The 23,343-nt window shown below is 37.8% G+C and overlaps 1 protein-coding gene across 2 annotated transcripts in view; it reads right to left on the bottom strand.

Annotated features, from left to right (window-relative positions):
* The window catches only part of TOPBP1 (DNA topoisomerase II binding protein 1), a 47,463-nt gene that overhangs the window by 10,788 nt on the left and 13,332 nt on the right, over positions 1-23,343 (bottom strand). For both annotated transcript variants that reach the window (XM_079795322.1, XM_079795321.1), the window contains exons 10-20: positions 22,977-23,224; positions 17,708-18,051; positions 16,639-16,811; positions 12,251-12,462; positions 10,313-10,599; positions 7,500-7,673; positions 7,304-7,413; positions 4,885-5,008; positions 3,832-3,978; positions 3,634-3,736; positions 1,880-2,072 (exon numbers count right to left, since the gene is read on the bottom strand). In XM_079795322.1, the coding sequence (XP_079651448.1) occupies positions 1,880-2,072; positions 3,634-3,736; positions 3,832-3,978; positions 4,885-5,008; positions 7,304-7,413; positions 7,500-7,673; positions 10,313-10,599; positions 12,251-12,462; positions 16,639-16,811; positions 17,708-18,051; positions 22,977-23,224 (2,115 nt within the window). The remainder of the gene's footprint in view (positions 1-1,879; positions 2,073-3,633; positions 3,737-3,831; positions 3,979-4,884; positions 5,009-7,303; positions 7,414-7,499; positions 7,674-10,312; positions 10,600-12,250; positions 12,463-16,638; positions 16,812-17,707; positions 18,052-22,976; positions 23,225-23,343) is intronic.

Here is a 23,343-nt window from a genome sequence, read left to right on the forward strand (position 1 = left end):
CACTGTCAAAAACAACTTTTTAATTCCAAAATGAATGCTGCATTTAAAAATGGCAGTTTCTCCAGATACATAGAAGCATCGAACAGACGGTTAAACCTCAGAGGAAAGGCAGGGGGAGGGATAAGAGATCAACCAAAGGACTTGTATGCATGCATATAAGCATAGCCAATGGACACAGACAGTAGGGGGGCGAGGGCCTGTGCTGGGGGGCGGGAGCGGGTGGGGAGAGGTCAATGGGGGGAAAAGGAGACATATGTAATACTTTCAATAATAAAGAACTTAAATAAGAAAAAAATGGCAGTTTTCTTACTTATATAGGCTTAGGGAAACTTGGTAATGTTTAGAAAACTGGTTATTTTGCTTACCGGTAGTTGTATTTTCCATTTTTATCACTTGAACTAACAACTGTAATTACATGGGAAGCGTATTGTAAATGCTGCCTTAGAAGGATCTTTTAGCTCTTGTAACCAAACCTCCCAGAGTCACAGGCAGACCAGCCTTATGCTGAACTAAAGTAAAGCATGCTTTATGGTGTAACTAACAATTCCACTGGAGAGTAAATAGAATTCCAACTCTTTTCTTCCAAAATATGTATCAAATCTTTCAACCTATATACACATACACTAGTACACATGCATGCTATATATAACCCAATTATATTATATACAACCCAATTTTATATATATATATATATATATATATATATATATATATATATATATAAAACAATTATATATATAAAACATCTTAAAGATTTTACCAAAACTGATGATACCACTATGAGTTCACTTGTCTCAAAAACAAGGAGGATAGCCTTTTATTCTCAGGGTATTTACTCTAACTTGGCACAAGATTTAGGCTCTCTATAATAATAAAACATAACCTGAAGTATATTAACAAAAAGCCACTGTTACTCAGAGAATTAGCCTCATGAAATATACATTTGTAAGATGAATGCATAGTTTAATTAATTCAAGGTGTAAGTCCCATAATGCTTATCATATAAGAGAATTTTCTATCAGGAAAAGGATGATGTAATGCTAATGCTACTGAACACATCACACTAAGATCTGTAATCACCTTTCCTAGAAGACAGATTTGTAGAGAATACAAAATACATGTAGTTTCAATAAGAAACAACTGTTTAAATCATGCCTCACTGTGAAGCACTGCTTGGTAAGAAACCAAACCTATGTGTCCATTTCCTGCCCCCAATCAAGAATTCTAGAACTGCTTGGAACAAGGGAGGGAAGTCAGAAAAGCAAAGAAGGTGGTGTCTGAATATACAGGAGTAGGCAAAAGTAGGTTTATAGTTGTATGGAAAACAACTCAATAATTAACAATACAGGAATAAACTCTGGCCCTGGCCAGTGTGGCACAGTGGTTGAGCATCGTCCCATGCACCAAAGAGGTCTCCAGTTGGATTTTCAGTCAGGGCACATGCCTGAGTTGCGGGCTCAATCCCCAGTAGGGGGCATGTGGGAAGCAGCTATCAATGGTTCTCTCTTACTGGTGTTTCTCTCTCTCTCTCTCCCCCCTCCTCCCCCCTTCCTCTAAATTAATAAAAAAGAACACACCAAAATTCTGTGTTTCATGTACTCACAACTGTAAACCTACTTTTGTGAACCCTGTAGGTAGTTTGGGCTAAATAAGGCCTAGTGGTATAGCCCTTTTAGTGGTCTTGATAGTAAAGTAGAAGTTTAGACTAAGTAAAAGAAACAAAACAAAAAACGCCCACAAAATTACAAACAAAAAACAAAACAGCAAAATTAGGCTTAACTCGTGGAACTGAGTCAGTAGGTCCCTGCGTAAGCAGCTACCTTTCTCTCAAGTCATGTGTCACCTCGTGCTGCCACCAGGATGAGCGACAGGTACCTACCTCAGGGCCTCCAGGACTCTACTTCGTCCACTGCGGGCGGAGCGGGCGCTGTCGGGGGTTGAAGAAGCACTGTTACAACCACTTCTTGAAAGGGAGGTCCTTTGCCCTTGGGGTTTCACTATTGATGTTGCAGACATTATCTCCTGAAGCTGCTTTTGGATATTCTCTCTCATCTCCAAGGTCTGTGTCAGTGCTTGAAACATACACAAATATACCTATCAAGGTAAGTTTCTCTTTTTTTAAAATCACATCTTACTCATATTAACGATTTTGTCTAGATTTGGTTGAATGACTTGACATTTACTGAATATTACTTACAGGCTATAGTAAAGTACCAAGACTATGAATACTGCAGACACGAAGGCAGCTTTTAACGCAAGGCCTGTGCATGAAGGAATCAGGAAGCCCTTCGAAGACACTCTGCTAAGACTTGCAGTGATTCTCTCTCCTGTAGAGCGCCCTGCCTGCTTCTTACACGCTCTCATTTAGGTACTATAGTCTGAGGTGCACAACAGTCATTTATGTATGTGATTTTCCCCAATGGTCCTTGAAAACACACCACACTATAATATACATACATATATATGTGTGTGTGTGTGTGTGTGTGTGTGTGTGTATATATATATATATATATATATATATATAGACTAAATACTGAAATAGGTACTAAATAAATATTCTCGGGATGAACAGAGTGAGAGTAAATAGATAAGTCATAGGGAAAGCTTGGGTAGGGTAGAATGAGTATGAAAAATAGAAAATATTAATCCATTAAAAAGGACACATACATATATGACTATTCATTGCAGCACACTTTGTAATAGCAAGAAATTAAAAATATCCTAGATGCCCATCAACAAGGGACTGGCTAAGTAAAGTCGGACATTCATGGAATGAATACTATATACTGCTGCAAAAAAAACCCCAAAAAACTGAAGGAGCTCCTTATGTACCGATATGAAATACTCCACAAGCTGAACTGTTAAAAAGATCAGGATCAAAGTACAAAACAACATATATAATAGTTCACCATTTATGGGTTTTTTCTCCCATTGATTTTTTTTAGAGAGGGAGACACATTGACTAGTTGCCTCCCGTGTGCACCCCAACTGGGGCCAGGGATCAAGCCTGCAACTGAGGTACGTGCCCTGGACCAGAATCAAACCCGAGACTGCAGTCCGCAGGCAGACACTCTAACCACTGAGCCAAAATTTATGTTTTGTGTTTTTTTAAACAGGTCAGGAGAGAATATACATATTTATGATCATGTATGCATAAAACAGCCCTCGAAGGATACACAAAAAAACTAACATTGAAAGGTAGAAGCTCTTCATACCTCCTTCTGTACCTTTAAAACCATGTGAGCCTTGGCCGGTTTGCTCACTAGTTACAGACCACTGGCCCACAGACCAAAGGGTCTCAAGTTCATAATACATGTTAAAAAAATTATATATATATATATATATATATATATATATTACATATAATAGAACTTTCTGAATATCACTGAAAGGAACTGAACTAAAGGGAAAAAATTTTAATCACCAACTCCACCTACCTTTAATAAAATAGGGCTATTTCACTTAAACCACTTAAAGTTTTGAATATTATTACTTAATGACTGGCATGGGACTTTAATTAATCCTCAAGTATATGTTTTATTTCTGTTTAGCACCACAGAAAGTAATTTATTTTTCCATTTGATGCAAAGAAATTATATATTAATTTTTTTTTAATAATTTAAAATACTTTACCTCCTTTAGAGTCATTCCTTCCATTTCCATTTGATGTTGCTACTTCTTTGTTACTGGTGGTCATATTATCTATATCATTTTCTTCTACAGGCAAATGATCTGGCTGTTGAAGGAGAAAAGTTAACAGTTGCTCAAACCACGCCATTGTAGGTTTCACAGCCATGATTATATGCTCTGCTCACCGTCCATATTACCTACCTCATCATTCTTTGTTGTCCCATCAGCTGAGAGCAGTTGACTATTACAGAGTCTGTCACCTTGCACTGCGCTGATATCCAAGCTCATTTTGGGATTATACGTGTGTGGATACAGAGATTCGGGAAGGTGCTTATACTCCTGGGCACACTGCAATAGAATGGTGTGCTTTAAGCAGGACTGAAAAAATCTTAGAGAATGAATGATGTTAAGTTGGATAAGGATAATCAATACATTAGGTAATAACAAGATAAAAATTCAAGGTTTATTTGGTTGGTTTTTTGTTGATCCTCACCTGAGGATATTTTTTTCTATTGAGTTTTTTAGAGAGAGTGTGGAAGGGAAGGAGGGAGGAGGAGATAGGAACATCAATTTGAGAGACACATTGATTGGTCGCCTCCTGCACGCACCCCGACCTTGGCCGGGGATGGAACTTGCAACCTAGGTACATACACTTGACTAGGAATTGAACTGATGACCCTTCAGTGTGCAGGCCAATGCTCTAACCACTGAGCACACCGACCAGGTCTTGCTAAATTAAAGTTTTGAAAGCTAGTTGATACTAAAAAAACCATTATACAAAGGACAATTAAACTCTCCTCACTTAAAAAAAATTTTTAAATTGCAGTTTATATTCAATATTGTCCTCACTTTTTAATGTATAAAATATAACTGTCATGTTTACTAATGTATAAAATCTAATTCTATTTCTATGCTTTTGTCAAGGTATCAACCACATTCCAAGGAAATACCCAGAAAGAAAAGACAGTTGTATTGGTAAATACATACATTAATTAATTATCCTTAAATTATAACTTTTTTTCATATCATTTTTCTTTAGTAAAACAGAATCAGAGACTCAGAAATAATACCTATTAAATACTTAAGTATTTAGTGAATAAAGATCTTTAGTTTTTGATGCCAAAAAAATGAGATGTGCACTGTTAAATAAGGTAATCAAACTTCTTTACGTACACTAAATTGGTTTATGCCTTGAAATAGTGTTTATATACATTTTCATTTAACAGACACGGGAGGATAGAAAGTATTGCTTACTTCTAAAAGCCAGTGCTCTGAAACAATGTGTATTCCTCTTTCTTTGACAGCTTTATATTCTCGATTAGCATCATTCTGTCGCCCTTGATAGATGAAATGAGTCACTGTTTCATCAAAATTCCACCTGAAACAACCAAGTACAAAAACCAAATAACTAAGAGAAATATCTACATTAGTTTAAGATGATAATCATTCTCTATGAATAGAATATTTTGACCTTTGCAAAATTTCAAGAACTAGCATAAGCAAGAATATTAAATGATAGGCTCCACTTTTTTGGTCAAATTTTATACATATATTTCTAGGTATATATAGATACAGAGAGATATTTGGAAGGATGTACTTTAGAATATCACTTTTTTCTTTATACTTTTCTGAATTGTTTCAACTTTCTTATAATGGATATAGCTTTATAGTAATAATAAAGGTATTTTCAAATCCAAGCATCCAGTCTGTCTGCAGTTGTTGGCAGTCACTATTTATTATCCACTTGCTCTATACCCCATAAACACCATGTAGTTTACACATATTTCCATACAGTCCTCACAACAATCCAGAAACACTGGTCTTATATCAACTTTACAGATAATAGAACTAAAGGATATGGTTAAGTAACACGCTCAAGGATATTCAGTAAGTGATAGAACCAAGTTTGACTTTAAAATTCACACTCTTAACTATTTTATTATGCTTTGATCTCCTGATTCTTCTTACATAATATTTTCCTGACTTAGAAAACCTGTTTTACACATATAAACCCAATGTTTGTTTGTTTTTCTTTTTTGCAGTTTTAATATACACTAGTATATCAGACATACAACTATTGAGTGATTCTTAGTAAGTCACATAACCAAAATAAATGCTGCTCATGGTATGTTTCAGCTGTGGCTGCAGCATTTGAGGTGAACTTCACATATGCATGCATGCAAATGAGTACTCCATTTTATTCTAGTGTTGGCAGGCACAGGCACTTACATACTAATCATATATTCTGATTTATTTTTTAAATTATAGAAGTAGGTAAGTTACATATTTCTAAAGTTGTTTTATACAGTGAATGTTTATTCAACATGTGTAATAAATATCTGCATCTGATGTGCTGAGCAGCTCTGGTCTAGATGTTTAACTGCTGGAAGCGGGAGACAAGATCAGTGATCTCTTCAGGAAGTTCTAGTCCTAGCTTATGGACGGGGACATCTGGGTTATCTGCACTTGAGAAGTGATTATCCTACATACACATAACTACTGTAACCTCTGCATAGTCAAGGGTTCTTCACTCTCAACTATCACCAAGTCTGAGAAATCCATTTCAGGCATAGATTTAATATAAACTTTAAATTAATGCAATTGGCCAGTTAAATACTATTTAGGAGTTTCAGCAATATATTCTATTTTTCATACTGAGAGGATTGGCATTTTAAGGCTCATAAAAACACAAGTCCTTTTATGTTTTACATCAAGTCCACATCCAAACAATATCCAAGGAAGCATTCAATTTTTGACAGATATATATATACCCTCACAGACTGTTATGAAAATGAAATGAGATAATGCTCATACTAAGTCTCAGCAACCAGTAATAGGTAATATAAATATAATATGCGACTAAATAACATAACAATAGATAATACTCTTATTATATAATAGGTAGTATTATATAATACTTCACTATCCTACAATAAATGCTTATAACTGTGACACATTTTATTTTAATATTCTCCTGATCTAATTTCTTTTTTCAAATAGAAAGCTAACTGAAATAATAGGACTGCTAAAGGGAAAGATGAAGCTAATCGTAATCCTCAAACTGTTAGCATAATGAGTGGTTTTACAAGTAGCAATCTATGAATGGCTGAATACAAGTGATCAAGAAAGCTAGCACTCAGACAGTGGAGGAATCGGTCAACTCAGATTGGCCAGAACAGGTCAGGGCCTCTCAATTCTCTCACACTAATGCCATTCGTGCTGGAGACATGCCTTTAGCTTGGCTCTCAGGGTGAGAGCATATCTGCTAATCTATGTCTCCAAAGTAGTAAAAATCAGAAATTAAAACATCCACAAAAAGACCTTTTTAATTCAGGAGTACTGCTAGAATACTTAGTACTACTCAGAGAGGGCTCTAATCTGAAAATCAGTAGGTAAAAATATGCTTAATCTCATACCTACAACACTGAAAGGCAAAAAATAGGTTGTCAAAAATTCGTTGAATGCACCCTAAAAGGCACACACGTAAGAGTGAACCGATATGGCAGAGAACATTTTAAAAGGATGTGTTGACTTAAAAATCATTTGGAGAGATTTTGTACATAAAATGACACACTAAAAGGCAAAAGAAATGTTTCTTTGTAGGTGGTCGCAGAGCTTGAAGTTTCCCTATAAACTTAGGCCATATCACCACCAATCAGGAAGATGTGCCTACCTGTAATCTGCTCCTAGAGAAGCCGCAATCCCATTTAGTTCACTCTGCTTCTTACTGAGTTTCTTACTAACACATACCACTACCTTGTGAAGTGGCTTTGGAGCTTCTTCCTGTCCAGGGAAAATAAAACGCATTGACCATTACTATTTGAAATGTTTGATCTAGAACATCTTTTTAGTAAGAGATCTACCTCTACCTTCTCTGATTGAGCATCCTTCAGTGGAGGGCTGGCAGAAAGAGCCACAGCATCTCGTGAGCTATTTGCCAAGGCAAGCTTCAGGTTTCTGCCAATGACTTCAGAGAGCGGTGTACTCAGTTTCCTCTTCTTTTTGCTAGGCCCTCCTGGAGTTTCTAAGGCTGCCAGTGCATCCTGTATGTACAGAGGGGGAGAGTGAAAGCAGGAGAGAGAGGTGGAGAGGAAGAGGAGAAAACAAGAGCCCAAGGAAGAAGAGGGGAAAGGAAGAGAAAAAGGAGAGTTAGAAGGGGGATAATCCTCAAAATTAATTGGATTACAGCTGTAACCTCATCTGGTTTTCCTTCAAACAATAAAATGAAATATCTGTATCTATACACTACAAAGGAAAAAATTCATACTGTCCAGCAAATTGGTTTAAAAAGACCAAGAAGCTGCCCTGGCTGGTTTGGCTCAGTGGATGGAGCGTCAGCCTGTGGACTGGGGGTCCCAGGTTTGATTCCGGCCAAGGGCACATGCCCGGGTTGTGGGCTCGGTCCCCAATGGGGGGCGTGCGGGAGGCAGCCGATAGATGATTCTCTCTTATCATTGATGTTTCTATCTCTCTATCCCTCTCTCTTCCTCTCTGAAATCAATAAAGAAATATATATTTTTTAAAAAAAGACCAAGAAACTTACATTTTCAGCAGTGTATGCCACATTTATCCAATTCTTACGTTTAAATTATAGTTTAAATAAAGGACAATCAAAACCAAAACAAACAAGCAGACAAAAAACATAGGTGGAAACAAGTGAGCAAGGATAGATATAAGCAAGACAAACTACATGGAAGGTTAAGAAGTCAGACTGAGCTGAGACTTATGAAGAATCTTCAAAAGTACAAAGTACGCTCCTATGCCTAAGCCATCCACAGTTCCCTCAGAGAGGAGGGGACTGCTGTCCAGAGGCTTGCTCACTCTCTTTCCCATCTTAAAGCACAGTATCCCATGTGCACTCAGAATGTATTTAACAGTGCTCAACTGATTAACCCTTTGCACTCGCTTGCTTTTTTCTCGATTCCTTTATTCTAATGCTAACCGTGTCGAGTCACACTCGACATCCGAGTGCAAAAGGTTAGTATTTAGATTAGCAATCTTTTGCCAGTATGACGACGCAACGACTAACCTTGTACAACACACCATTTTATACATACAAGAGTAAAAGAACCATTTAAATAAAATGTATGTACCAACACTGACATTTTCCTGAACAAAGCATTTGAGTGTATATTTTCCAATATGCTTGACAGCACAGTGGGTGGGTTAAATATATTTGTATGCTTCAATTTCTACTCTCTCATACTAAATGAGATTAAACATCTTTATGCATGTAGAATATTTCTATTTAAAAATTTTTTATAGCTATCCCTTCCTATCCTTTGCCCGTTTTTCCATTAGTCTTTTTTATATTCACTTACATGAAGATATTTGCATGAATTTACATATATATGTATATATACACACACACACATATACTTGTTCCCAATTTGTACTTTGTCAAATTTTTGCCATGAAGAATTGTTTTTTAAACAATTACTGCACATTTATAAAATTTTCATATTTAAATGCAGATAACTGGCTCAGTGGTTTAGCGTCTACCTATGAACCAGGTCACGGTTCGATTCTGGGTCAGGGCACATGCCCGGGTTGCTGGCTCCATCCTCAGTGTGGGGCGTGTAAGAGGCAGCTGATCAATGATTCCCTCACATTATGTTTCTTTCTCTCACCCTCTCTCCTCCTTCCTCTCTGAGGAAGAATAAATAAATGGAGTTAACTTTTTATTACTGTCAAAATTCATACAAATTTTTATTTTCATTTGGGGTATGTTATAGTTAGACAGGTTTTCCTCACATTGAATTATTTAAAACCCTCTCATGGTCTGGGGTAGAGTTTTTATGCCTTCATATTTCGTGTTTAAGTATCTGATCCTCTGGTATTTATTCTGATGTGAGGTTATGAAGTCTCATATCCCTACTGTTTTCTTGAAATACATCATTTATTACATAATAAATTCTACCTAGGGGGTGTAATCTTGTGCATTAATTTGATAATTCATGTGACAATAACTGCTTCAATTACTTCGACTTTGTTTTAATAACTAGAACTAGTTCCTACCCTCAATTATTCTTTTCAGATTTTTAATACTACAGTAAAACTTCAATATAACGAACTAATTTGGGCGAGGGTGTGTCCATTAAAGCCGAAAGTCCGTTACATAACAAAGGAGGTTTTCCGAATGTGTATGTTAAAGAATTGACAATCTAAGGGAAAAGTGACCAGTGCCCCTGACTAAATAGCCCATTACTGCATGCTTTAGAAATTCTGTGGCTGTGGCACACCAGTTGAAAAATCACTGCTCTAAACAATGAAAGCTTTAAAAGTGTTTTATAACTTTACAGAAACTGTTTCAGAACCACCAGCTTTCCTCTGCAAGGTATCTAAAAAAGGTCTAAATGACTGAAAATATTTCAACTATTTTCCTGCCTACTAATACTTCATTTACTACTCAGATTCTGTGCACTATGAGACCTTAGAGATCATCTACATATATTCCATTATTTTACAAGTGGAAATAATGAAGCCCAAAGAGGTCCTGATTTCACACTATTTCTTTCTCTAGCTGTTATCAACCACAGGTACAAACTGGGACTCTACACAATAATATGAACCTACTTGCCAACATCTCTGGAAAATTTACTATAAACATTAGAGGTGAGGCAGAATAAGGTGCTTAAACTATGAAACTGTCAATTCCAGGACCATTTCCTAGAAACCTTACCTTTACATCAAAGGAAGGCTTGAAGAGTTTGTCCTTGGACAGAAATTTGGATGGCGTATCCAGGTCTAAGGAGGGCTCCTTCTGCAGCGGCTGTGCGGCGGGAGCGGGCAGGGGAGCCTGCCCGGTGTGCTGTGAGATCACAGCACGGAAAGCTTTACTCTGAAAGCGGTTCATATCTAACGGAGTAACAGCTGCTTTTCTGTGCGTTTCCAGGCTCGTGGCAGGATGCTCCGGAGCATCTGAACTGAGATTCACCCCATTTGTTATTTCAGTTTCTAAGCTTTGCTCTGGAGATTTAAAAAGAAAAGAAGCAAATGTGAGCCACTAATGTCAACTTTTTTTCTCTAAAGAGGCACATGTGACATTTTTATCTTACTGTTAATTTTCATGCGAATTCTCAAGTACACTTTAAATCACAAAGTTATATACCTACTTTTTAAAGAAATAGACCAGATGATGTATTAAAATATGTTGAGTTAACCCTGGCTGGTCTGGCTCAGTGGATAGAGCGTCAGCCTATTGACTGAAGGGTCCCGGGTTTGATTCCAGTCAAGGGCACTAGCCCAGGTTACAGGCTTGATCCCCAGTAAGGGGCGAGCATGAGGCAGCCGATCACTGATTCTCTCTCATCATTGATGTTTCTCTCTCCCTCTCCCTTCCTCTCTGAAACCAATAAAAATATATTAAAAAAGAAAAAGCCCAGCTGTTTTGGCTCAGTGGATGGAGCATGGGCCTGCGGACTGAAGGGTCCCGGGGTTCAATTCTGATCAAGGGCACATGCCCGGGTTGTGGGCTTGGTCCCCAGCAGGGGGCGTGTGGGAGGCAGCCAATCAATGATTCTCTCTTATCATTGATGTTTCTATCTTTCCCTCTCCCTTCCTCTCTGAAATAAAATAAAAAGTAATCCTCTTTAAAAAAAATGTTGAGTTAGACAAGTTCATTAACTGAAGTAAGGAAATCAGATTTCCCATTTCAGCCTGCTATAACTTGAAATATTCTCCGTAAACCTCACAATTTGCCAAACTATTAAATGTCATCGTAATCAACGGCAGAGTAAAGAAAATTCTAATTACATGTACTCAGAGTTAGCAACTAGTCAAGTTTCTGGAAAAGTCCTTAATGAAATTTTAATATGACCAAAACAATCACTTTGCCTCAAATGTAAAATTTCTAGGCTGTCTAGTAAGTAATGGCTCTGAGAGCTGTTCCCAAGCTGCTGAATTGTCCAGGGATCCTACCATCTTATAAGAGGTTGGCTACTGTGTCCTTCCACCCGCCTCCTCCTGTTTTCCAACATTTAACAAACACATTAGATGGCTACTCCATGCCAGGCTCAATGCTAGCCGATGGAAACACAATGCCCAAGACATGCATATTCCTTGCTTTTCAGAGCTTACAGTTGAGTAAACCAGAGCTACAAAAGGGGTAATACAGGGTGTGGTGGCAAGACAAAGGCCAGACTTGGTGAGTCAAGGAAGGCTTCCCAGAGAAAGTGACATCCAAGCTGAGAACTGAAAGATAAAGAGGAACAGGCATGAGGTGGGCTAGGGAACACACACAAAGTCCAAAGATGAGAAGAGAGAACACTAATTACAGTGTGTCAGGATGAGCCACAGAAGGAACATGGAAAAGGGATCAAGGCGCACATCTTTAGACTTCAAACACTGAGCCCCTAGAACGCTCCTATATTGTTTTGCACCCTCTACTTTCAGATAGTGCCTACACTTGCTAGTACAGTTACAAATTAAACATTTGTGCTATGAACACACGTTTATCTTCCCACCCAATAATGAATGCCCAAGAGTGGCTCACTGTGCCCATTGTGAAAAGTAGAAATCAATGACCTTACCTAAAAATAAGCTTGGACACACTGATATTCCAGAAACCATCAAACTGTAAAATCATGTATATATAAAAGAACAAAATAAAAGCATTAACCTCCGTTAGTTGAATTTTCAATCAGAAAATGGTTCTCAGTTGCTCTCCTTCCCATTCTAGCAGACTCCAACAGCCAAGCTATAGTAACCGCCGGTAAATTCCACTTCTTGGAAGCTTCATATTTAGAACCACTTGGTTCTTTCAACACAAGATGTGTACTAGCAAACATGCCTTTCTTTGCATTGGATTTGCGAACAAAGAATTCTTGAACGCTAAAAGTTGTATTTAAAGAAAAGCAAATGGTCATATACACGATTAGCCAGCAAACTAAGAATGAAGTTTCTAACACAACAGTGTTGTCAGAGTTCTATGTATAAATACTCACTGATTAAAAGTCAGTTCTAGATCTTAAAATAAGCTAATACCCTTACTACTCTAGAATAAAAATGTATTCCTTTTTATTAACTTTTTTATAAAAACGTAAGCAAATTAATTAAACTAGACTTTCAAGAAATAACCAAAAAAATTGCCTCCTTAATTAGTCATCACCCACCCACCCACCTTGTCCTTTCCCCCAAAAAAGGAACATGAACAACTAGGAGAGCAAAGAAAAGTGTATGAGTAACACATTATATATTTTAGCCAATTACAACTGCTCAAAGCATTTTCACATACAATCTCATTTGATCCTCTCAATACTTGTGAAATACCAATTATTGTACAAAATATTGTAAAGATACAGCCTGGGAAGAGACACAGAGAAATGAAGTGACTTGCTTAAAATCACAGACTAGTAAACCCAGAGCATGTGGGGGCAGAAACAGAAGTCTACCACTGAGGTGTAAACGGAATTCAGTCGTTTCTTTTATGACTTCTGGATTTTATGTTCAACTTCCCCACTTTTAAAATTTAACATTCTACAATTTTCCCTAGTATTTTCATTTTTCACATCCAACCCACTGATTCATGAAGTCTATTATCACGTTATTTTCTACAATTTCATTTTTTCAAGGAGCACTGTGCTGTTTAATGTAATTCAAATACAGAATACAGCAGAAAAGGAAACAATTTAATAAATTATAAAGGTGAAATCCCTTATGGCCACCACCAAGGACAGAAGAAAAATCTTGCCGGCCACTTCAGAACCTTTCCAAGGTGCTGTTTCAGTTACAACCTCCCTTCGTCTCTTCTCTATAGTGGCCACTATTGGAATATTTATGGTAATCATTTCCTTACCTTTCTTTATTCTTACTACATAATGCATCCTCAAACACTACATTTAGTTCAGTTTTGTGTCTTTTAGCTTATACGTTCCTTCTTCTTCCCCCTTCCCCTTAAGATAATATTTGTTGAAGACACTGGATCATTTATAATGTAGTTATCCCTGAGTCCGGATGTTGCTGATTGCATTATTGTTAACGTTACCCTGTGTTTGCTATAAATCAGTAGCTGAAGCCAGAGGCCTCATCAGATTGAAGTTTCATCGTTTTGTAAGACTACTTCAAAGTGGTGGTGTGCTCGTTATCCGGAGAAACAATGTCTATTTTCTCTCTATTGTATTACATGATTTACTGTTGATTTTCAATGCCTAGATTATTTTATTCATAAGAAGTTACAACCCAATCATTCCTTCCTCATTTATTTGTTGGAATAACTGTATAAAAAGAAACTTGGTCTTTTCCATTATTATGGTACTCCGATACAGATGTAGGAAAGGCAGGACAAATACTTGATCCAGCCTGGTTGGTATGGCCCAATGGTTAGTGTGTCAGCTCAAGTATCCAAGGGGTGATCCCGGGTCAAGGGCATGTACCTGGGTTGCGGGTTCACTTCCCGCCCCTGCCCCCGGGTTGGGGCGTGTGCAGGAGGCCACCAATTGATGTGTCTCTCTCACATTAATGTTTCTCTCTCTCATTCCCCGCCCCCTTCCTTTCTACTCTCTCTGAAAAGCAATGGAAAAAATTTCCTCAGGTGAAGATTAACAAAAATATATGTATACTTGATTCTTTCCTTTTATTTACCATCTCTCAAAATAAAGGGCTGGTTCCCTGCATCTTTCAAACATGACCAATTAGCTTAGTTTGATGTGTTTGGATCCACTACCATTATCATCTCTAGTAATACTTAAATTTTCCTGTCTTTGGCCAGTGCAGTTCCTTTTTTTTTTTTTAATTATATATTTTATTGATTTTTTTTACAGAGAGGAAGGGAGAAGGATAGAGAGCTAGAAACATCAATGAGAGAGAAACATTAACCAGCTGCCTCCTGCACACCTCCTACCGGTGATGTGCCGGCAACCAATGTACATGCCCTTGACTGGAATCGAACCTGGGACCCTTCAGTCCGCAGACCGACGCTCTATCCACTGAGCCAAACCAGTTTCAGCCAGTGCAGTTCCTTTTGACACAACCTTCCCTGGTATTTGCTAACTGATCTCACAAAGTGTTCCAGACTCACTGGTACCTTTGCTGCCCCAAATCTGGAATTAATGGCTTCTTTAAGCTTTAGTGGAAAATGGTATTTTAAGATCACAATCCAGGCCCTGTAGGAGTAGCTCAGTTGGTTAGAACAGCATCCCGACAACACCAAGGTTATAGGTTCAATGCCCCATGAGGGCACATACAAGAATCAACCAAGAAATGCATAAAAAAATCAAACGTCTGTCTGTCTGCCTCTCTCCCCAACTCGTTCTCTCTCTAAAAAAAGTCAAAAACATTTTTAAGATCATAATCTGGGCACTAGAGTTTCTTGTCACTACTGAGTTAATGACTATTTTCTAGGCTTATAAATGGTTCAAATTCCTCTTTGAACCACGAGTTGTTAAAAACAGTTAAAGAATGTCCAGCTGACAACGTCTTTTCACTTTCTATTTCTACTATTCATTTCCAGTTTTTTGGAATAGGGTTTGCACTCTTTCTACTTTAGGAATTTACTGAGGTTTTCTTTGTGGCAAATTTCTTTAGGCAACATTTATGCATGTTCCATAGGCACTTGAACAGGTATGCTCACTGTTTCAGGGTACATGTCTAACTATGTTATTTAAATCTATCTTTCCTTGTTTTCTGTTTGACCTGTCATGAAGTAAAAAGATGGGAATTAAAGTCTCCTACAAGTAATGTATTTTTGTTGATTCCTCCTTAAATCTCCTGTTTTTGTTTTATGAATGATAGTCATGGTCTATGTTACATATATCCTTCAGTGTGAATAGTACTCTTGATTTATAAATCCTCTTTTTCTTGTTTAATGACTTTAATTTGAATCCAAAGTTGTCTGGCATTAAAATTGTAACCCCTTTTTTTTTAATCCTCACACAAGGATGCTTTTATTGATGTTAGAGAGAAGAAGGGAAAAGAGAGGGGAAAAGAGGAGAGGGAGAAGAAGAGAGGAAGAGGAAGAGAAGGAAGGTGGGAAGAGAGGGAGTGATGGAGAGAAACATCAATGTGAGAAACAAACATTGACAGGGCTGCCTTCTGTTCATGCCCTGACTAGAGACTGAACATGCAAACTACATATGTGTCCTTACCTGGAATGGAACCCGCATGTACCATTTGGTATACAGGATGATGTTCCAACCAACTGAGCCACAGGGCCAGGGCCCTCCTTTCTGTTTGCATTTACTTGACATATCTTTGACAATCTTTTTTTTTGTTCTTAATCCCTTTGTTTTAGGTACACTTTTTGCTTAAAAAACTTTTAAGTTTGCTTCATAATCTAAAATAACTTTATTTATTTATTTGAGTAGCCAAATTAGCTTTTTAAAAAAATATGTTTCTATTGACTTCAGAGAGGAAGGGAGAGGGAGAGATAGAAACATCAATGATGACAGAATCATTGATTGGCTGCCTCCTACACATCCCCACTGGGATCAAGCCCACAACCTGGGCATATGCCCTGACCAGGAATCAAGCTGTGACCTTCTGGTTCATAGGTCGGTGCTCAACCACTGAGCCACACCAGACGGGCTAAATAACTATTGTTTTAATGTAAAAGTTTAGTTTATTTATAATTACTAATGTAATGGTTTTCTATTTCTTTTAAAACAAACACCACCTAATGTTCACTTAGGGTTAATTTGGATTTTGTAAGCAACTTTTAAATTCACTTTCTTTCTCCCAAAATATTCATTATGCCCACTTAACATTTGCATTTCTGGCTGAAATAATGCTTAGATAAGCAATATTCAATAAAGGCACACATATCAGCTTTAAATACTCCCTTTCCTGGTAGATAAGCATTAATGTCTATAGTCTTAATATCTGCCAGGCATCCATCCACCTGGTACACTCTCCCTTCTCCCTTTGAGCCATCACATAGATACACCACACAATACCCATACTAGGGTAAATATTATAAAGACACACAGTCAAATTCTAATTTGAATGCTTTCCAATAAGTCAAAACAAACAAAAGTACATCAAGACAGCAAGTACACTAAAAATATTACATACCTTGCTCCAAGGAACTTTGCTAAGAATGTCAATGAATCTTTTTCTGCTCCCACACACTGGCTGAAGGAAATAACACAATCCTCTAAAGGAGTCATTCCTGCCATTACTGGGATTGGCTTGAAGAGAGGACTTGACTTGGGATCAATTAATGCCTGATACTCTATACAAGTTACCTTTAAAAACAAGAGAAACAACATCAACCTGAAATAAGCAACCAGTGGCTAACACTGGGTCAGTTATAGTAGCAATAATTTTGGTTTAGGTGAAAAGCAACTTTAACATAAACTTGTGTATGCTCATTCTCATTACATTTTAAATAACATGTAAAGAAATCTGTTAATTCATTATATTAAATACTACGTTCTGAAATATTAAGAATTTTAAATTCAGTCAGGCTTATTGAAGTTATTGAATGTTGTTTCAAATTTAATTTCTTTCAATGTATTAGTTTATAATTTTTCCCCTCTAAATTCTTGAAAAGTTAAAAAAAAAAAAATCAATGCTGAAATTACCAGTGATAAGCCAACAAGATGGAATACCAAAGTGCATGTCAGCCGAAACCGGTTTGGCTCAGTGGATAGAGCGTCGGCCTGTGGACTGAAGGGTCCCAGGTTTGATTCCGGTCAAGGGCATGTACCTTGGTTGCGGGCACATCCCCAGTAGGGGGTGTGCAGGAGGCAGCTGATCGATGTTTCTCTCTCATCGATATTTCTAGCTCTCTATTCCTCTCCCTTCCTCTCTGTAAAAAATCAATAAAATATATTTAAAAAACAACAACAACAACAAAAAACAAAGTGCATGTCATGCTTTGGTTGTGAGAAAACCGGGAAAACAAATTGTATGAGATGACCTGGACTAACTCCCTAACAAGAAATGTTGCTGCTTTGGCCCCTGGGAAACAATAATCTCTACCAAGATTAGGACCCAGAAGCTTGAACATTTTCATATTTTAGCACTTCCTTTGCTAAAAGAAGACCCGTCACTCACTGCCCATACCCAAACACCAATTTACCTACACTGAACTAAGAAATAAACGTTAACACTCTGGCATTCATACGTATTTTCTTACCAGCCACGTATTTGTAACAACTTCTCCCACAGCTGCTTCTATTTCAGACCCCAGCAGAGGAACCACAGCATAATCGGCAACAATTCTGCTCTGAAGGGATACAGTTGTCCCAGCATTTTCTCTTATGGCAGTTGCAATGTTAGACTCATTTTCATTATTAAAACCCAAAACAAGGAAACTCTTTTGGCTAAATAAACCTTCTTCAGTAATTGTAGAGCCATCAGGGGGGCCATGACTGACAGAAGATTGGTTTTCTTCTTGCAGAGAAATATGAGTAGAATCATTAAAGGGCTCAACATGAGTCGTGTCATTCAAGCCCCCAACTTCAGACTTTGCAGCTTCAACTGGAAGAGAAAAAGGAATGTTTTCTAACAGACAGTTTATCTTATAGTTAAAGTTACTTTCTAGCAAGGATGTTAAAGGTAACATAGAGTCTGAGAATTGTAACTACGCTTAAAAACTAAGGCTTCAATAAGTACACAAATGCATAAAGGATACGATACCACCCCATCTCCTGGGTTATCAAGAGTGTTATTAGTATTACTGTTTCATCAAGAAGGATATCAGCAATCATGTTACCAGTCTAAGTACTCCTAGCTTACTAGAAACTCTAATTAGTTGAAAATTATGAAACTCTAATCACCCCAAAGTATGTCTTAGTTCCAAAACTGGTTTAGATAATTCACATTAGAGAGTATATCATTAAAGAAAAAACAGAAGTAACAGGCCTAAAATAGGCAAGCCGTTTACATAGAAAAAACTGTATAAATGTAATAAGAGAACTATGGTTACTTCTCTTTTACAAATTCCTAAAAAATGTTTTATATCGAAACTAGAGGCCCAATGCACGCCTCTGCCTCAGCCCCACCCCAACCCCCACCATGGCTTTGTCCGGTCTAATTAGCATATTACACTTTTATTATTATAGAAGATTGGAGCTACTTAGCTTCTGTTTCTTAAGAGAACTGATCAAGGACCCAAGCAAATGATCTTAACTTCTTAACTGCAGGGGAGGGCAATTAGGGGTGACCAGGCTGGCAGAGGAGGGAAGTTGGGGCTGACCAGGCCTGCAGGAAAGGGCAGTTGGGGAGGACCCAGGCCTGCAGGGGAGGGCAGTTAGGGGTGACCAGGCCTGCAGGGGAGGGCAGTTAGGGGTGACCAGGCCTGCAGGGGAGCAGTTAGGCATCAGTCAGGTTGTCAGGGGAGTGGTTAGGGGGTGATCAGGCTGGCAGGCAGAAGTGGTTAGGGGCAATCAGGAATGCAGGCAGGCAAGCAGTTGGGAGCCAACAGTCCTGGATTGTGAGAGGGATCCCAGATTGGAGAGGGTGCAGGCTGGGCTGAGGGACACACCCCCCATGCACGAATTTTGTGCACCAGGCCTCTAGTATAAAAATATAAATGTCAGTAATACACATTGTCAGATCAAGGCTAAAAATTTAAGAGGTAAAAACTTAGTGCGTTTTTGAAAACTCTAGTGGTGCCATGTTGGAAGGTTAACATTTTACGGTAGGAATCAGCAAACTACAGCCTAGGGGCCGAAGTGGGCCTCTCACAGTCTGTGGGTTAAGAATGGTTTTTATATTTATAAAAATATGATTGTAAAAACAGAATACGTGTTAGAGAGAATATGGCTGGCAAAGCCTAAAGTATTTACCATCTGACCTTTTACAAAAACGGTTTGCCAACCCCTGCTATATGAGATTCAAGCAAGACTGGAAGCTATTCAAGGATTCTTCATTTATTCATTTTTACGGGCATTGTGCACAGTGTTTTACATGCATGTAATTATGCTCATGATACTCTGGGGTTGACACTATTAGTGTATCTATACCCTTTCTCCAAGAGAAATCTCAGGCTTAAAAAGGTTATGTAACTTGCCTGAAGTCAGTTATTAACCTTTTGCACTCGGATGTCAAGTGTGACTCGACACGGTTAGCATTAGAATAAAGGAATCGAGAAAAAAGCAAGTGAGTGCAAAGGGTTAAGTGGCAAAAATGATATAAACCAATCTCTGTGTGGCTCCAGAGTCCATAACATTATTATAATGGCATCTTATTTCTATTCTCATCTCAAATATACATTAAATTTTTCACTTTTAAACTAGTCACTGCCATACATATATACTAGTAAGCATCTACACTAATAAAAGAGAAACATGCAAATTAACCATCACTCCGCTACGCCCACCAGCCAATCAGAGTGAGTATGCAAATTAAACCAAACAAGATGGTGGTTGATTTGCATATGCAGATGTGGAGTGAAGACTGAAGACAGCATAGAAGGAAGGAGGGAAAGCAGAAAGTGGGGCGGTGGTGGCAGCGGGAGGGAAAGCACGGGCAGCAGCAGTGGCTGTGGGAGGAAAAGCGCTGGGCGGCGGCGGCGGGAGGGAAAGTGTGGGGTGGGGGGCTGCGGTGGCAGGAGGGAAGGAAAAGCACAGGGCTGTGGGGATGGGAGGGCATGCACGGGGGAGGGGGAGGGGTGGCAGGCGGGCTTCACTCAGGCTGCAGGAAGCCCTGTTCTTGCAGGAATCTTCCTGCAACAGGCCTCTAGTGTTATATATAAACATATATAGCTTATTCCTATGTAATGAAATTAGTTAAATTGTTCTTATTGGCACTCTGAAGAAGTATAGTTTTGTCTAGAGCATTTACTGACCAGGTCAGGAGACTCTTTGATCCTCAGTTACATACTATAATGAATAAAAAGTATAATAGTATGTGTTTATAATTTATGGAGATATATGAGGATGAGTAATCTTAGCTGAAAATAAAGGTGACATGATAGTATAAAACATTCTGCAAAGTAGTTTTTTAATAGTTACTCTTTTTAAAAAATATATATTTTTATTGATTTCAGAGAGAGTGAAAACATCAGTTTAAAAAAACTTCAAAATACATAAAAAACTAAATTTGAAATTATGACACATGCTAAAACATAAATGAATCTTTTCTTTTTGGCAAACTAATTTTAAAAATTGGTATGGAAGCAAAGGTACAAGAAGACTTGTACACTTTTGTAAAGAAAACTGGAGTTTTTTAATCTCAGATAGCCAAACATCTCTCTATCTCTCCCTCTCCCTTCCTCTCTGAAATCAATAAAAATATTTTTTTAAAAGCCTAGTGTTCTGTTTAAGAAAACTGTAATGTGCTTAAATGACAATATTAATAAAAGCAATGTAAAAAAGGAGTAATTTTATGACTCAGGGTAGGAAAACTTATATAAAATAGAAAAGCACAACCACAAAAAAATAGATTGAAAAATTCAACTACCTTAAAATTTTATGGCCTAAAAATTAAAGATATTATGGCCAAATAGCACTCAAAATGACAATGAGATCTTACTTTACATCCATCAAACTGGCAGAAATGTCAAACTTACAAGAAATACTAAAGGTTGAAAGTATGTTCAACAGGAACCCTTAGTATCATTCTAGTGTAAAGTGGTAAACAAAGAAAAAGCAATTTGCATTATATAAATACGTATCTCATGAATCAGCCACGCCCACCCTAGAAAGATTCTTGCTCATGTGCAGAAACATGCATAAGAACAATCTCAGTAGTATTGTTTGTATTGGCAAAGAAAAGATAATAAAAATGTCCATAAGTGGGAAAATGGATACATTATAGTATGCTCATCTAGTAGTGGTATTTTATTAATTAGTTACTTGGATCAGATGAATATCTCACATTTAGAGAAGGAAAGTAGAGAGTACATACCATCTATCATTTAAGCTAAAATATATACAAAATGAGCAGTGTATATATGTTGTTTACACAGGTTGTAAACTATAAAAAGATGGGGAGGAATTCACAGGCATAGAATATTTTTTTTTTAAAGCTAGATAGCAGTATACAGTTACTAATCATATTATTCTTTATGTCTTTTTGGATGTATTAAATCTTTTTTTTTTAAAGGAGATATGATGCTTACTACTCTTCAGTGGCAATTTCCCTACCACACTGAGAAGAATACCCACTGAGGTGGCAGTAGTCCACAGTCTAGCACTGTGTGCACTAAAAACCACAATAACCCAGTAAGAGACATTTGTTACAAGGTTAAAACGTTATAAAATAGTCACAGGGATGTAAAGTACAACATAGGGAATATAGACAATGATATCAAAATAGCGATGTATGGTGCAGATGGGTACTTGAAAGATTGGGGGTGACCAGCTGGCGTGGCACAGTGGTTGAGCATCAACCTATGAACCTGGAGGTCATGGTTCAATTCCCGGTCAGGGCACATGCCCGGGTTGCTGGCTCAATCCCTAGTGTGGGACAGGAAGGAGGCAGCTGATCCAGTGATTCTCTCTCATCATTGATGTTTCTCTCTCTCTCTTCCTCTACCTTCCTCTCTGAAATCAATTAAAAAAAAAAAAGATTGGGGGGTATCATTATGTAAAATATGATTGTCTAAACACTATGCTGTAAACCTAAAACTAATACAAAATATTGAATGTAAACTATAATTAAAAAATAAAACTTCATGTTGTTATAAACTCACACAAACCAAGTGATGCCAAATACAAAACAGATCAAAGCGGAGCCCTTGAGTTGAAGAGAGAAAGGGGGTCTGAGGGATCTTAGCTTTGCCTGCTTAGCAAAAGTAACAGGCTCTCTCCCTCTCAGGCAGACATCTTCTAAACTCCAAGGGTCCCCAGGAGGTTTGCAACCAGGGGAGCAATGGGCAGCAGCAGCTTGTCCCAGGCTAACCCCCTGAACTCGCCTCCAAGGCCCCGTTTTCTCTGACTTTCCAGTGAACCAAACAGCCCTGCCTAGGCTCTCTCTTGCTGTTGCTTCTACTTTTTTATTTATTTATTTATTTATTTATTTATTTATTTATTTGGTCCACATTTAGAATTTCTGATCTATATGGAGTTTCTCCCCCCTCCCCCCCCTTTTTAAGTGTATTCATTTTACTATTTCTTAAATATATTTTTATTGATTTCAGAGAGGAAGAGAGAGGGAAAGAGACAGAAACATTAATGATGAGAGAAAAATCATTGATCAGCTACCTCCTGCATGCTCCCTACTGGGGATCAAGCCCACAACCTGGCATGTGCCCTGATTGGGAATCTAACCATGACCTCCTGGTTCATGGGTCAATACTCAACCGAGTCACACTGGCCAGGCTGCTGCTACTATTCGAAGCTCTTCCTTGTTTCACTGTCCCCAGCTTTAATAAAATGTACTCTCAAAATAAAAATACTTTTAACGCTACTGCTAAAATAGTTACTAATGACTATAAACACTAATCAACTATTTCTTACCTACTGTTGCATTATTATTTACATATTGAGAGAGCAGATCTTCATCAGCTTGCTCATGCTTTTCAGCAGAAGCAAAGTCTTTCTTGGAGAAGCTGTTGTTCTTTTTTAAAAGGGCTGTTTTACTTTCAGGTTGATCTGAAACTGGAATTTCCACTGGTTTGTAATTAGCATGGATATATGTCTCTTCAGGAAGCATATAACCTTTACTAAAACACTGTAGCAACCATTTTGCTCCCACTACATGAGGCCTAAAAAATAATGCAGTTATATGTTAATTATAATATAACATAATCCCATTTCCCAATGCAATTTCCAAAATTACATGAACATGCAATTTTAAGAAGCATTATTACAGAATAGAAATTGA

The sequence above is a fragment of the Cnephaeus nilssonii genome (genome assembly GCF_951640355.1).
Source record: "Cnephaeus nilssonii genome assembly, chromosome: 17".
In the NCBI taxonomy this organism is placed as follows: Eukaryota; Metazoa; Chordata; class Mammalia; order Chiroptera; family Vespertilionidae; genus Cnephaeus; species Cnephaeus nilssonii.